This window comes from Ovis aries, chromosome 20, assembly GCF_016772045.2.
Source record: "Ovis aries strain OAR_USU_Benz2616 breed Rambouillet chromosome 20, ARS-UI_Ramb_v3.0, whole genome shotgun sequence".
Lineage (NCBI taxonomy): Eukaryota > Metazoa > Chordata > Mammalia > Artiodactyla > Bovidae > Ovis > Ovis aries.
The window spans coordinates 44,511,321-44,527,671 of record NC_056073.1 but is presented as its reverse complement, the minus strand read 5'-3'; the positions used below and the strand labels follow the sequence as shown (position 1 = coordinate 44,527,671).

Here is a 16,351-nt window from a genome sequence, read left to right as displayed (position 1 = left end):
TTCACAAGGAATGTTTGGATCTGAGAGGTCCTTTTGTCTGCTTTTTTTCTTTTTTTAAAGAAAATTCCAGTCCAACTTATTTTTGTCACCGTGTACCCATATCAGACAACCGATCAGCCTAAACTTGGTACACATTCTTGTGGGGCTAAAGTAAGTGGGCAGAAAACAAGCAGCCTGGATGAAAATGTTTATTTTATTTGGACTGAGCACAGCGAGATGTGTATATTTTAAAACCCTTTCTTTTGTAAAATCAGGAATAAAGTCACAGTTTCAGGTACAAATCTGGTTCCTATGGGGAAAGTTCAGCTTCAGTCCGTTAATATCAATGGATCGAAACCAGCTCTGCTGTTAAAGGTGGAGAGAAAACTGCCGGCTTCAGCATAGGGTGCGCCTATCACCTTAGAACTTCGCTTTTAAAGTCTGTTAATTGACATGTTTTCATCCCTGGAGAAGTCGCTTTTCTTAAGGTGCGCTTGCGTGCGCCCAGGTGGCCTTATCTTGATTCCTAGTTAACACGCCAGCGTTTCTTAACACGCTTCTCAATCGCGGGACTCTGCTAAGTTTTCAGGGGCGGGATGATTGATTAGAGTTTGGGGCGGAGCTTGGGGTCCGGGCGCGGTGGGCTACCCCAGCCCTCGTGGGCGGAACCCAGGAGGCGGAGCGCGGCGTGGCGCGTCCGGCTCCCGGCGTGCGCCCTGGTTCGGGTACGTGGCGTCCAGCCTGAGCCTCGGGATGGGGGAGGTGAGTGACCTCGGGGGGACCAGAGCACCGTCGAACCCCGGCCCCCTCTCCACCGTTCCAGAGGGACGCGGGGGCGCACGTCCGTCGGGCTCTGGGCTCCGAGCCTGGCGCGCTCGCCCAGAATGCTCCGGTTGCTCCGTACCCCGCCAGGCTCTTCTGTCTGTGGGATTCTCCAGGCAAGAATACTGGAGCGGGTTTCCAGTTCCTTCTCTGGGGGATCTTCCTGACACAAGGATCGAACCCGCGTCTCCCGCATTGGGAGATTCCTTACCACTGCGCCACCTGGGAAGCCTGGCGTGCCCCCCGGCCCTTCGCAGGGGCGCTGGGGCGCTTCACCCTTCTTAGGTTTGCTGGGAGTTTGTTGGTCGCTTTCAGGGAGACCGTAAGTAGAATAGAAACTTCCGGTCCCTCGCTAGTAAAGCGTTTGGGGAAGGGGGACTGGAGAATTAATGTCTGAAGGCAAGGATATACTTCTTTTCGAGTTGTTCGGGATGTTTTCCCAGCCCGTTTTCTTCTCTGGTTTCCTGGAAAGTGCAAGGACACAAACCTACCCAGGTCCCAGATCTATGGCCCCAAGACTCTGGGGCTTCTGTAAGCCCCGCCGCTCAGGGTTTGAAGGGAGCAAAGTGGGTTGGTACTTTCCCTCATTCCTTTTCTTGAATACACTGTTGGTGGAAAAAAACAAGCCTGGATTTGAGTCTTTGAATTCACCTTTTTCCCCTATTTATAAATAATATTATTGTAAAATATGCTGACATTTAAGGATTTTGTCCAGCACACAAAGGACTATTAGCCCAAGCTAGATTAAAAAAAAAAAAATTCTTTAGGAGAGAGATTACATTTTTTTTTAAGTTATTCTTTAATTGTTGGGAGCAGGTGAGATGCCCTTGTTTAGCGTGTTTGTGAAAACTAGGTTGGTAATCCAGGAATCACTTCTTGAAGAAAATGTGCAACAACCCAATGTTTAGTAAGTTTTCTTGTTGCTGTTTTGATCCTTGAAGTTTCAGTTTTAAGCCCTGGAGTCACATTTAAAATTCACGCAAGTCAGAAATATAAAGCTTAAGCTCATGACTGGGGTTGAAACTCGCTTTAGAAAACCTTATTTTACAAGCTCTCATTCTGAAAATGGTTCATTCATTCAAAACCTTTTTTTTTTTAAAATTATAGTTGCTGCTATAGAATTTAAATTTATGTGGTCATTTATTACAATGATATTTACTTTGTTTCTTGTGGTAATTTGTATTTGTTATAAGTGTTAAAGAAGGTTGGATAAAGCTTTGGGGCTTTCTTCTAAGTCATAGTTTTCTTAGACCAGTGGCGTGAATGAAGAAAGTTTGTTCAGGAAAATAATATAAACCTTATTTCTTTTTAAAACTTAGTGCATTTCTTGGAAATAATTTTTTTAAAATGTTTTTTGTACACAGGAGAACGAAGGTCCTTTGCAGTCCGTTCCGGGAAAGGATGAGAGTGGACTGCCCCGGGACGCTTTCTCTGTAATGACCGAGTTTGTGTTCCGCGTGTGTGCTGTCTTGTTCTGTGTTTCCTTCCTCCAGTTATTCAAGCCTGAGAAGTCCTTTTCTACCTTTCTAATCTGCATCAGCTTATCACCATCTCTTTGATTACCCTACTAATATCCTAATCTAGGCTATTCCGTTGCACTGTTCTAGGTGGAGGTAGACAGTATCGAACAAAATAGACGCAATGCTGGCTCTCCTAGAACTTTCACCCTGGCAGAGAGCCAAAGAGAATAAGAACACAAGTAAGATGGTAGGAGGAAAGTGGAACAGGTGTTGTGATGGAGAATAATTGCCCTTGACTAACTTTAGATAGAGGCTTCCTAGGTGGTGCAGTGGTAAAGAATCTACCTGCCAATGCAGGAGACGCAAGAGACTTGGGTTCAATCCCTGGGTCGGGAAGATCCTCTAGAGTAGAAAATGGCATCTCACTCCAGTATTCTTGTCTGGAGAATTCTATGGACAGAGGAGCCTGGTGGGCTATAGTCTATGGGGTCGAAAAGAGTTGGACACCACTGAGCAACTGAGCATGCACGCACGCACACACATGCATGCAACTTTAGATAAGGTCCGGAAGACCTACCTGAAAAGGGGATATTAAAGCTGAGAACTGAGGGATGACAAGCAGCCAGAACGGTAAGTGGTGGGGAGAAGCAGTCCAGGCATAGCATATCCGGTGCAAAGGCCCTGAGGCCAGGAAGAGCTTGACTTATTCTGGGACTCAGAAGGGAAGTGAGACAGGATATGCTGACAGAGCCCTACAGACCTAGGCAAAGGGTTTGGATTTGTTCTGAGTATAGAGAAACCGCAAGTAGGAAGAAGCTTGAACTGCTGAGTCAGAGAATCTGAACATGAGTCCCAGCCGGGTGATCTCATACACGTTCTTAACCTTTCCCAGCCTTGTTTTATTATCCCCAGATAAAGAGTCTAACACCTAGATCAGTGGTGAGGAGTAAATTAGAATATCTGCAGAATGCCTAACCCCCTTGGTTAAAAAAAAAAAAAAACCTTACTATTAATATGTGGTCATTTAAATTCTGTTTAAATGTTTAATTTCAAAAGCTCTGTCCTCGTTTAAATCAGTACTAGGAATAGATGGAATTTCAGGCTAGGTATAGTAAAATGATTCATTAAAATACTGTAAGTTAGCCTATAGGACGGAGAAGGCAATGGCACCCCACTCCAGTACTCTTGCCTGGAAAATCCCATGGATGGAGGAGCCTGGTAGGCTGCAGTCCATGGGGTCGCTGAGGGTTGGACATGATTGAGCAACTTCACTTCACTTTTCACTTTCATGCATTGGAGAAGGAAATGGCAACCCACTCCAGTGTTCTTGCCTGGAGAATCCCAGGGATGGGGGAACCTGGTGGGCTGCTGTCTATGGGGTCGCACAGAGTCGGACACGACTGAAGCGACTTAGCAGCAGCAGCACCCTATAGGATTGGACTGGGTTTTCTTGATTACAGAAGAAGTCATATCTTTTATAGTATAGATATTTAGGAATATATGTTATTCAAGCACACATACAGAGACACACATATAGAGATAGGTCTTGACTAACTTTCAGGCAGAAAAGTTCAGTTTCATTCATCGTAGCAATTTGTGTGTATTAGTTCCCTTAACTGTAAGTATTGGTGTTGAATTCGTTTTCTCCTGTTAAAATCATTTATATAACTTAATGAGTGATAATAGGCTTGCATTTTGTAGTGTTTTAGTGTTTCTAACATCACTGGGGATAAAGTCTCTCCCCACAGATATCTGTAATTCAGGTGTGGTTTTCCCTAAGTCAGCAGTTCTCAGACTTTAGGGTGATGAGGATCACCTGAAGGGCCCTGCTCCCAGAGTTTCTGACTCCTGACACATGCCCCGGTGACGTCTGTGCTGTACTGGTGGTGGTTTTGCAAACTACTGTCTTAAGCCCCCAAAATAATTGCCTGCATGGTTACTGTTCAAGATATAACTCTATTCTTACCTTCTTTTTTGGCACTCAATTTTTCTACACGGAATTGTTATTGGTAACAATTGTTAGAAATATCACTATGAAATAAGAATCCTTGGGGAAAAAGAGTAATTTTCAAACTGTCAACATTCCAGCTTCAATCGCTTCTTACTAATGCATTCCATGATGAAGGATTTCAGAAAATCAAAGAATATTTTCAGGAACAGCGCCATGTTCTTCAAAAATATAACAATCTTTTATTACGCCATCTCGACAGATCAATAAATAAGGTAAGTGAGTTTTGTTTGTTTGTAATCAGAGTACCGATGTGTGACTGTGTAAGGCTTTTAACTTGGTGTGGTCTCATCCCAAGGAACTGGATAAAAATGAATTCCAGCATGTCTCTCTGTTGCTGAAATGTATCCAGCGATTCTTCATTGATGGCCTCAAAGAAGATGAGCCTTTACTGATTAAGCAGGGTCTGATCCCAAAGATAAGTGTCATCTTTTAATTTTGTGTGGATTTGGATAATGTAAAGAACAAGAGAGGATTCAGTTGCCCAGTTTGGTATTTTATATTCCTTTGAAGTCAGATTTGAAAAGGAGCTGATGCCAGGGCTTGTTGCCTGTATCCAACCAAAACTTAAGTTCTGCGTGTTTCCTGGTGTATGGGGTGGACAGGACACTTGGGGAGTGCACAGGAATAAGTCAGACACAGCCCCTCCTCCCCTTGACAAGTCAATGCAGTAATAGTATGATTTTATTATTTCAGTGAATTTAGCTTAAATACAGAATGAAGAGAGTGGACTATTACACCTCTCCCCCAAAGGCTTTATAACTGTTTCAATAGACTTTATTAACAAGATTGTTGTTCATTTACTCAGTCACGTCCGACTCTTTGCAACCCCATGGACTGCAGCGCTCCACGCTTCCCTGTCTTTCACCATCTCCCAGAGTTTGCTCAGATTCATGTCCATCGAGTCAGTGATGCCACCTGACCATCATCTTCTATCAGTCCCCTTCTCCTCTGTCCTCAGTCTTTCTGGCATCAGGGTCTTTTCCAATAACAAGATTGGACCTAGATAAATGATTGGTTTATGCTTTGCCACAGGCCATTTCTCCAACTTCCTAAAAGCCTAGTTGAATCTGAAAAAACACGTGGCAAAAGTATCTTTTGCTTATTCTACTGCTGCTGCTAAGTCGCTTCAGTCGTGTCCAGCTCTGTGCGACTCCATAGACGGCCTCCCACCAGGCTCCCCCGTCCCTGGGATTCTCAAGGCAAGAACACTGGAGTGGGTTGCCATTTCCTTCTCCAATGCGTGAAAGTGAAGTCGCTTAGTCGTGTCCTACTCTTAGCAACCCCATGGACTGCAGCCTACCAGGCTCCTCCGCCCATGGGATTTTCCAGGCAAGAGTACTGGAGTGGGGTGCCATCGCTTTCTCTGTTGCTTATTCTAGGTCACCTAAATTACACAGTTCTGTTTTTTAATCAGAAGGTAACATTGTGTGCACCTTTGATAATGGCTGCTACTGCTAAGTCACTTCAGTCATGTCAGACTCTGTGCGACCCCATAGACGGCAGCCCACCAGGCTCCCCTGTCCCTGGGATTCTTCAGGTAAGAACACTGGAGTGGTTGCCATTTCCTTCTCCAATGCATGAAAGTGAAAAGGGAAAGTGAAGTCGCTCAGTCATGCCCGACCCTCAGCGACCCCATGGACTGCAGCCTTCCAGGCTCCTCCATCCATGGGATTTTCCAGGCAGGAGTACTGGAGTGGGGTGCCATTGTCTTCTGGAAGCAAAGCAGAGTTTTCCCAGTCTCTGGCTGCACTTTTTTTTTCATGGTAAGATTTGCAGCCCTGAGATTGATTGTTGATGAGGACATGAGTGTAGGGGACAGAAGGGTGACCCGAGCTGGCAATAAAGTCTCTATTGACCCTCTGCAGGTACTTGCATCTCAAGTTTATCAAGATCGGGTTGGGCCAAGGAGATGTGTCCATCCTTTTTCACTTTAAAATGCCTATAATCATGGGGCTGCCCCTCCATCTGGAGAAGGGAATGGCACCCCACTCCAGTACTCTTGCCTGGAAAATCCCATGGACGGAGGAGCCTGGTAGGCTGCAGTCCATGGGGACGCGAAGAGTTGGACATGACTGAGCAACTTCACTTTCCCTTTTCACTTTCATGCATTGAAGAAGGAAATGGCAACCCACTCCAGTGTTCTTGCCTGGAGAATCCCAGGGACGGGGGAGCCTGGTGGGCTGCCGTCTGTGGGGTTGCACAGAGTCTGACACGACTGAAGTGACTTAGCAACAGCAGCAGCCCCTTCATGGAGGGGAGAGAGTAAACTCCGGGTTTTCCTAACTTCTCTTGGGGACTTTAAAAGTGTTAGCTGCTGGGGTGTAGGGGGAGACCCGCAGGAGGGAGTAGAAATCTAAGGGCTGTACTTAATGCAAGTTGTATATTTCATTTTTTTAATGGGGTATAATTGTTTATAGTGTTGTTAGTTTCTGCTGAATAGCAAAGTAAATCAGCTATCAGTTCAGTTGCTCAGTTGTGTCCAACTCTTTGCGACCCCATGGACTACAGCACGGCAGGCCTTCCTGTCCATCTCCAACTCCCAAAGTTTACTCAAACTCATGTCCACTGAGTCAGTGATGCCGTCTAGCCATCTCATCCTCTGTCGTCCCCTTCTCCTGCCTTCAATCCTTCCCAGCATCAGGGTCTTTTCCAGTGAATCAGTTCTTTCCATCAGGTGGCCAAAGTATTGAAGTTTCGGCTTCAACATCAGTCCTTCCAGTGAACATTCAGGACTGATCAGCTATATGTGTACATATATCCCCTCCCTCCCAGACCTCCCTCCCACCTCACCCCTCATCCCACCTGTCTAGGCCATCACAGAGCACTGAGCTGAGCTCTCTGTGCTATACAGCAGCTTCCCACTAGCCATCTATTTACACATGGTAGTGTGTGTGTGTGTGTGTGTGTGTGTATGTATATATCAGAAAGAGAAAAATATCAACATATGTGTATTTCATATTGATTTTAGCCCCACCCAACTCTCTGATCCCCTGGAGAAGGAACTGGCAACCTACTCCAGTATTCTTGCCTGGGCAATCCCATGGACAGAGGAGCCTGGAGGCCTACAGTCCATGGGGTCAAAAAGAGTTGGACACGACTAAGCGACTAAGCAACAGCTTCCTGATATACTTACTTATGCAGATAATATGAAACAGAGACAAAGAGCCAAAACTCCAAAGGAATGGAGCAGGCTGTCCCAGGCACCTTGGAAGCTGAAGCTGATTTGGGGGGATGAATTGGGATCTGCTCTGAACTGAAATCTATATTTAGACTTCAGAATGCCTTCCCAAGGGTTGAGAAGTGTCAGATCAAGTTTCCACTGGAGTTTTGACCCAAATAGGAATTTCCACATTCCGTTGTTATTCTAGCTGGTGATGGAAATGCCCCAGCCATGATTTAAACACCTTGTAAAGCATGTAATGTTAATTCGTGTAGGTTGATATTATCAGAGTGGAGGGGGTACCAGATTTTATACTTCTAAAGCCCACTGGGCTCACAGGCTCAACATAAAGTCTGCTGGGAGGTGGTTCGCCATAGAAGAAGAATTTCCTACAGAGAGGAGCAAGTTTGGCCCTGTACTTGAAGATTCAGGAGGACTGAGTGACTTCTCCTTTGCCATATGCATCATGAGTAAGAGCTATTGCACCCATCAGTAGTTATCTGTCTCGTTTCTGGTAATGACACAGCTGTAGGGGCAGCTGGTGTAACAGCTATTATGCATAATTTTGGCACAGAGATGCCTTCAGAGTGAATTCCTAGTCCAGGTTTTGATCAAATAATGTGGCATTTTGCCCACCTGTCTATACTCAGTGGATTTTGATGAGCTGGGGAGGGGGACAGGATTTGGGGGCATAAATGGAATAGAGACAGAAATGGATTTAAAAGCATAGAATTTTGAGCATGAGTATAGGGAGGGAGAAAAAAGTGCCTTAGCGGTGAGTTCACTTAAAAATTTTTTAATTGGAGAATAGCTGATTGACAATATCGTGTTAGTTTCAGGTATATAGCCATGTGAATCAGTTATACGTATATCCACTTGTTAAGTTTTCTTTCCCCATGTAGGCCATTAGAGTGTTGAGTAGAGTTCCCTGTACTATACAACAAGTTATTATTTGTCTGTTATATATATATTAATAGTGCTGTGTATAAATCAGTCTTAATTTATCCCCTGCCCCACTGACCTCTGGGACATTTCTTCCATGGACTGTTGGAGAAAAGTTTGCTTTAGGAGGTGGATGACCCAATCAAATGCAAATATTTGTCTGATTTGAGATAAAAGAAAATCACCTGGAACTTAATAGAGCTTCCAAACGTTGCTGTACCCTAGAATCGCCTAGAGAGCTTTGAGACATCATGTGAAGGTCTCATTGCCAGAGATTCTGACTTACTGGGTCTGCAGTGGTCTCACTCATGAGAGCATTTTAAAGCTCCTCAGGATTTCCTAATGTGCAGCCAAGATTGAGAGCTGATGGGTTCATCCATGGCCTTTGGATGGTACCTCGGTTCTTGACTCGAAAGTGGAGAGTTTCCAAGGCCCCACTCCTGTAAGAGAATGCCTCATCACAAACTCATGTCACCAACTTCTTGTTCAGTTGATTTCTGACTATGCATGCCAGGATTTTCTTTCTTTCTTTTTTTTTTTTTTTTAATAAAAGTGTCTAGTCTCTGCAAAAACATCCAAAGATGGCCTTTGCTTCATTGAATAAATATATTCTAGAGAGGTTTATGGGCTTCCCAGGTGGCTCAGTGATAAAGAATCTGCCTGCCCATGCAGGAGACATGTGTTTGATCCCTGGGTTGGGAAGATCTCCTGGAGGAGGGCATGGCAACCCACTCCAATATTCTTGCCTGGAGAATCCCATGGACAGAGGAGCCTGGCGGGCTCAGTTTGTGGGGTCGCAAAGAGTTGGAGACAGCTGAGCATCTGAGCGTACACAGAGCGCAGGGAGGTTTATACAAGTTAATTAAATCACACCAATTCTAGCTTCGTAATATAAACTTGGATAGATGTTCCTATGGGATGAAGGGTGGTGGTGAGGGGTGGGGATCTCCAATTAGCTGGAAGCTTCTGGCAGAAGAAAGGAAGGAAGGAATGTGGCCGGGCCTGTGTCCTGCACTGGCCCACTTCTGGAGAGCTCTCTGGAATCTGCTGTCCTTTGATGTTGGATGGCTTGTTTTCTGTAACCTCCGGGATTACAGGAATGAGGAATTTCTCCTGCGTTCTCTTGACCACTCTCTAGCCCCTTTATAAGGCTTCCTGGTGTGGATGATCTTGGCAAAGTCTCCGGTTCTTGCTGGTATCAGAACTTACTGCAACTCTGTAGTGGTCTGAGTCCATTCTGGAGTGGTCTAGATGAAGACTTCAGGACCAGACCTAATCGAATGGAAAGAGGTCTTTAAAATGATAGAGTTGTGAAATTTTATCAGATGGGGAGTAGAGATTTAGTCCTAGAGATTGTATAAGTATTTCTTTTATTGTGTACATGGTTTCCTGGTTTGAAAGAACAGTGGGATTTCTGACCATGGCAGATCTAGCCTCAGACACATCTCTGAAGAACGCGACAGAAGACTTCTTTGACACAGCCTTGGTAAGGATGGGGGCAGGCGCTTTAGTGAGCAGATAGCGTTGGTAATTTGCAGGAATCTGCAAGTTGTTTATAAAGCTTGTGTTTTTCCAAGAAGTGGATTTTACTAAAAGACTCATTTTATTATTAGAAATGTTATATGAAATAGTAACAAACAGTATTATGTAACCAACGTTATAGAAAAATAAGGTGATTTATTATCAAATATATTGTTCACCTGATTGGAGGTAATACAGTGGATTGAAGGTCAAATAGGATTTCTCTATAATTTTTTTCTATGGTAGTTAAAGCCAACTTCTGCCTGTTAGAGAATTATCAGCCTTAATACATTAATGTTACAGTTGATAATGCTTTTAAAAAATAATAGAAGTTTTACTTTTTCTTTTCATTAGATTATTTCCAGACGTAGTAGTCAAGGTAAGTGTATTATTTACTACTAACTGGCCACTGACCTCTCATTACTCAAATATTCTTGAATAGAGAAGAATATTTACCTAAATGATGGGAAAAGTGCTGTGGGTCTAACTGTTATAGTTGGATTAGCTGACCGTCTTGTGGCAGGCAGATTGTGGTGCTGCAGTGAGTTTTGCTATCAAGTGTGCCTCACTTGCCTCTGGTGCATCTTTATTTCGCTGCTTCTGCCACTGTTTGGTCCTTCAGTTCCGATCAGGGACGGAGAGGCACTTCTGTCATCCGAACCAGCAAAATTACCTAATACTGATTTAACTTGAAATCAATTTCATGCCTCTCTCTGTCTTTCAAGCGCACAAAAGGTAGATTATTTGGATGTTCGGGTGATATTGTTCCGCTTAGCTCACGTTAAAGGTAATTCCACATTTTCAACTATGAAACCATGCATTCAAAGACGCACAGAGCGGTGGGGTGGGCTTGGGTGGGGGAGGTAAAGAGGGAGGGGCTAATTTGTGCCTAATTTGTGCCGTGTATACTTACAGCTAATTCACGATGTTGTATGCCAGAAACCAACACGACATTGTAAAGCAATTATCCTCCACTTAAAAATAAAGAAGACAAAGATAGATAGATATCGGGGCCATTTTAATGTCCTCTCCCTATTTTCCATCTTTTTCATTCTTCTGAAAAGCTACTACTAAATTCACACTACATTCTACAGTGAATGTGCTGTGCTGCGCTTAGTTGCTCAGCTGTGTCCGACTCTTTGCGACCCCATGGATTATAGTCTGCCAGGCTCCTCTGTCCATGGGATTCTCCAAGCAAGAATCCTGGAGTGGGTTTCCATTCCCATCTCCAGAGTATCTTCCTGATCCAGGGATTGAACCTGGGTCTTCCGCATTGCAGGCAGAGATTCTTTACCATCTGAGACACCAGGGAAGCCGCCCAAGACCTTTATAAAATGTTTGCTTTTATAAAATTCACAAATGTGAAAAATGCATAGAAACAATGGGAAACTGTGTTCAGGAGCCGCCCTTGCACGTTGCTCACTCTGGATACCGAAGCAGCTTTGCCTGAGATGCGAAAAACACAGTCAGACTCCGCATGGACTGCTGCTGCTTATCTCCATGGGTGTCCAGGTCGTGCAGGACAAGGAAACCTGGTGCGCTGCAGTGCATGGGGTCGCAGAGAGTCTGACATGACTTAGCAACTGAACAACAAAGGCCCTGCAGATCTACTGTGGCCTGGGGCTTTCTAGAACTTGCAGTAGGCTAGCATGTGTCCCTTATCCACCCTAGATAGTTTCGGAAACATTTGCTGCCCTTGGCTTTTCAGCCTTTGCTTCTCCTGCTGTGTACGATCATTTCCTTATTCTTTTATTTTTATTTTTTTAGCATCAGTGTGATTCTTTGAAAATTCTGCTTTCAGGGAAAATTCAGCTGTTGAATTCCTTCATATTTACCTTGGGATTTCTAGTGACAGAAGCAGCTGTAAATCCTTTGATCCAACGGGAGGTGAGTTGCTGACACCAGTGGCCCTAGGCCCCATGGAGAAGTTTGTGCCTCGTCCTGTCTTTGTCTCTTCCTCTGAAAACCTTTCCCAACTCCCAACAGGCACTGAAGACCTTGAATGGCATTCTGCAAGCTGTACCTCGGGAAGAGAGAAAACGTCTCCTCTTGTTGGAAGGCCCTTGTCGTCTTATGTACGTGACCTTGACCTGATCTGGTGGTCATGTAAGGGCAAAATCTCTGAACTGTACTACCCCAATTTGTTGCGCTTCCTTGGTGGCTCAGATGGTAAAGAATCTGCCTGCAATACAGGAGATCGGGGCTATATACCTGGGTCGGGAAGATCCCCTGGAGAAGGGCATGGCTACCCACTCCAGGATTCTTGTCTGGAGAATCCCATGGACAGAGGAGCCTGATGGGCTACAGTCCATGGGGTCACAAAGAGCCAGACACAACTGGGCAACTAACACACAGACAGTCTTTGTTCTGTTTAGGTGTTTGTGGTGGTGGATTTTTTTTTTTTCTTCTGGTTCTATGACATTTGTGAGGTGAAATACTTTCTCAGGCTTTAGATTATTTTTCTCTGTGAATGTGAACTGAATTAGTGACTCATGGGAGAATGTTAAGAATACAGACCTGGTGCCAGGCTTTAGCCTTCCAACCCTGGTTTCACCACTTACACTGGTTGTTCCTCTAGAGCACAGTTTTAACTCACTACACCTCAGTCTGCTCACCTGTAAAATGGAACCAACATTAATACCTGATCGATAGAGTACAGGTCAAATCAGGCAATCCATTGAAAGTGATTAGCATATCACCTGGTAGAGAGCAGATATTCACAGGTTACCAGCTATTAGCTGTCCCAGTACAGCGTGTATTGCTTTCCACGGGATGGATTTTGGGGGGTTTGGTGACCTGCTCACAGTTACATAGTTCCTGGGACATTGACATTTGGAGGTAAGGTGGTCGTGTCGACCATGGGAAGCAACACTAGTACCTTGTTTTGAGATTTGAGCCTGAATCTGTGTGCTGAGCACCAGTCAGCATCAGAGACATCATTATGGCCCTCCATTGTTCAAGTGACACTCAGCCATGCCTGCAAGAGGAGGGGATCCAGCTGATCACAGTGAGGGCTTCCCTGGGGGCTCAGATGGTAAAGGATCCCCTTGCAATGCAGGAGACATGGGCTCGATCTCTGGGTCGGGAAGATCCCCTGGAGGAGGCATGGCAACCTACTCCAGTATTCTTGCCTGGAGAATCCCATGGACAGAGGAGCCCGGCAGGCCACAGTCCATAGGGTCGCAAAGAGTCGGACACGACTGAGCAACTGAGCACAGCACAGACTGAAGGAGGTGATTGGAGACTGTGGAGCTCACTGTGTTTGTCCGCTTACCTCTTTGCAGGATACAGTGTTTCCTCTGAATTTTTCCTGCTGTGTTTCTTTGAATACATTAGTTTAATTATTGCCCTTAGTCATGTGTTTAGATCTGGAGAGAAGTCGACCTGATGGACTCTGCTCAGTTTTCAGCCTAATGCACTTAACGTTTGAGTGTTCTCATCTGGAATGTTCTGCATTTCTAGTCAAATGTAAAACCTGCAAACATAAAATTAAGTAGAACTCTTGATAAGACGATTCTAAGACTTCTATTAAATTGTGACAAATCCATCCACTTATTATGAGAAACTGAACTGTTGGCAAGATTTCTAAAATCCATTCTTTAGCTTTGGAGTTATGACATTAAAAAAGATCAGCATCACACTTGTCAGCATTTAATTGAAATTCTTAAATGAACATGAAGTTTGGGAATCTCTGGTCACAGTAATGTGATAACTTAACCCCATTACATCTGTAGCTTTATCAGTTTTAAAAATTCATTCCAAACAGTGATAGGAAAGACTCCATGGACTGCAGCCCACCAGGCTCTTCCATCCATGGGATTTTCCAGGCAAGAGTACTGGAGTGGGGTGCCATTGCCTTCTCCAGGAAAGACCCACAGCACCTACTATATCATTTCTTCCAGGGTAAAGCTAGGTAATAATAAAAAAGAATATATATCTTCACAGGCTGGTGAGGTGATTATAGAGTTCCCGAATCTTAGCATTTGATAAATTCTTTGGGGAGGATCAAACTCATTTACAGAAGAACTAGAATCTCAGAATGTGTAGTAGTTCTAGTTTCTCTTTAAAAAAGTATATTTAAGTCAATATATAAATTTGAGACTTTTCCCATAAACATATGTTCTTAACATCGAGGACATTCTGATAATGAGTTTGAAATACTTTCAAAAAAATATACATCTCAGTTTAAAATTTTAATGCCAATGTAGTAAAGTTTTACTTATTTATGTTCATCCCAGTAAAATGAAATTTATCTAAATATTTCAGGAAAGACCTTGCAAGGACAATCTTGACTGTGGGTGGTAAGAAGCATTTAGAATTTTAAATATGAGAATATTAAATACTGGATGTGGGTTTAATGAGCATCTTGGAACTATGGGAAATAAAGTATGGTCAAATTGAAATTAGGAAGTAGAATTTTATTTTTAATTTATGATTGAAGCATTAAGCATGCTGAAACCATAAATAGTTAATGAATATTCCTTTACTCTCCAATGAGATGAGTCAAATTTGATCATTTTTCCATATTTGCTTCAAATTATTTTTTAAGTAAATCAGAGTTACAGGTAAAGCCCCATGTCCAAATTCCCATCCCATTCCCCTCTTTAATCTGTAGAGATAATCCTTGACTTGGACTTGTTTTCCATTTTCACGAATATGTTTATACTTTAATACATATATTCACAAGCAACATACACTGTTATTTTGCAAATTTTAAGTTTGCATATCCAGTTGCCATTTGGTTTTTACCTTTAATATTGTCTAAAATCTAAATATGTTGGGATATATAGTTTTGTTTATCCGCTCTGAAAAACCACAATTTATCTTGAGATTTTGTTATAGTAGAAATATTTCTTAAGACTGGGGAAAAAAATCTTTTTTTTTTTAAATTGAGGTCTAGTTGATGTATAATGTTATATAAGTTACAGGTATACAATATAGTAATTCACAATTTTTAAAGGTTATACTCAGCTTATAGCTACTGTAAAATTCTTTCTGTACTCCCCATGCTGAGCAGTGTATCCTTATAGCTAATTTTATACCCAACACTTTGTACCTCCTACTTTCTCACTCCTATCTTGCCCCTTTCCCCTTCCCTCTTCCCACTGGTAACCACTAATTTGTTCTCTGTGTCTGCAAGTCTTAGACATAGTTGGTTTTAAGTGTTTTAATATATCTGAAATATCGAATGCAGAAGTAACATTTAGTTTTTTTTTAGAAATTGTTGCATATTGACCTATTGTTTGGATTTTTCTCCTAAAATTTCTTATAGATGAATTTAAATGATTATTGGGGCTTCCCTGGTGGCTCAGATTGTAAAGAATCTGCCTGCAATGCAGGAGACCTGGGTTTGAACCCTAGGTCGGGAAGATCCTCCAGAGAAGGGAATGGCAAGCCACTCTTGTATTCTTACATGGAGAATTGCATAGACAGAGGAGCCTGGCGGGCTGCAGTCCATGGGGTTGCAAAGGGTCAGGCATGACTGAGCAACTAACACTTTCACACTTTAAATGATTGTAATTGCTCCAGGATATAGCTTGCTGCTTAACACTAGAAGCCCCGTGCTAGTCGTCTAAGCTGGAGCTTCTTAGAACAAATGCTGGTCTGTGGAACTCGTTGTTGCTTTTGCTTGGTGCCCAGAATCATCCCTGTCTGCCATGTCTTTAATCTCTAGATTATGACCAGCAGGTGGCTCTTTGTGAAGCGCTGTGTAGACTGACGACGAGACAATCCAGGGAGGACTTTGTCCCTCAGTGGTTTGAAGATGACACCGTTGCTAAGGCTTTCAAAGAAATTAACGACCGAGAATTTGAGACGGTGAGATCTGTGGTCATGAAAATTCTATTTAAGCAATACTCATGAAGCATCTTCTCAGAGCCTTCCAGTATGTTGGGCTTAGGGGAGGGTTTTTTTCCTTGAGTGTGATTGTGTTGCCATTTTGAAGCTTCCTGTTTCCCACTTATGTGAAAATAACTTGAGGACAACAGCAATAGAGTATGTGTGGAGCAAATACCAGCTTAGAGTTAGGACATCTTTATAGGACATCTTTATTGGAGACAGGACTGTGTGCATTTGATGGATCCAGTCAGAGACCATGTCGTGGAGCCGGAAGCGACTTTCAACAAATCTTGATGGGCAGGGAGAGTCAGAGGAGAAAAGGATGTGTCTTGCAGAGGCACCTGGGGTGATGGTGGAGGCTGAAGCTGGCCTGGGGGCTCTGCTGGCAGAGGAGTATCGTGGGGTGCTTATGACGTGAGCCCTCCAGCCTCTGTAGCTTGAAGTGAAGTGAAAGCGCTCAGTTGTGTCCAACTCTTTGCGACCCCATGGTCTATACAGTCCATGGAATTTTTCAGGCCAGAGTACTGGAGTGAGTAGCCTTTCCCTTCACCAGGGGATCTTCCCAACCCAGAGTTAGAACCCAGGTCTCCCACATTGCAGGCAGATTCTTTACCAGCT

General features: G+C 43.6%; 1 protein-coding gene across 2 annotated transcripts in view; it reads left to right on the top strand.

The window, feature by feature from the left end:
- Nucleotides 1-664: 664 nt before the first annotated feature.
- Nucleotides 665-16,351, top strand: part of SYCP2L (synaptonemal complex protein 2 like) — a 56,279-nt gene continuing 40,592 nt past the window's right edge. The window contains exons 1-10 of one of the 2 annotated variants that reach the window (XM_042236957.2): nt 665-741; nt 2,166-2,234; nt 4,350-4,484; nt 4,568-4,687; nt 9,756-9,860; nt 10,250-10,274; nt 11,697-11,782; nt 11,882-11,970; nt 14,162-14,196; nt 15,570-15,712. In XM_042236957.2, the coding sequence (XP_042092891.1) occupies nt 733-741; nt 2,166-2,234; nt 4,350-4,484; nt 4,568-4,687; nt 9,756-9,860; nt 10,250-10,274; nt 11,697-11,782; nt 11,882-11,970; nt 14,162-14,196; nt 15,570-15,712 (816 nt within the window). In that variant the 5' untranslated portion in view covers nt 665-732. Of the gene's footprint in view, nt 742-2,165; nt 2,235-4,349; nt 4,485-4,567; nt 5,472-5,686; nt 5,810-9,755; nt 9,861-10,249; nt 10,275-11,696; nt 11,783-11,881; nt 11,971-14,161; nt 14,197-15,569; nt 15,713-16,351 lie in introns of both variants that reach the window. The other variant, XM_060403511.1, reaches the window with a different exon arrangement.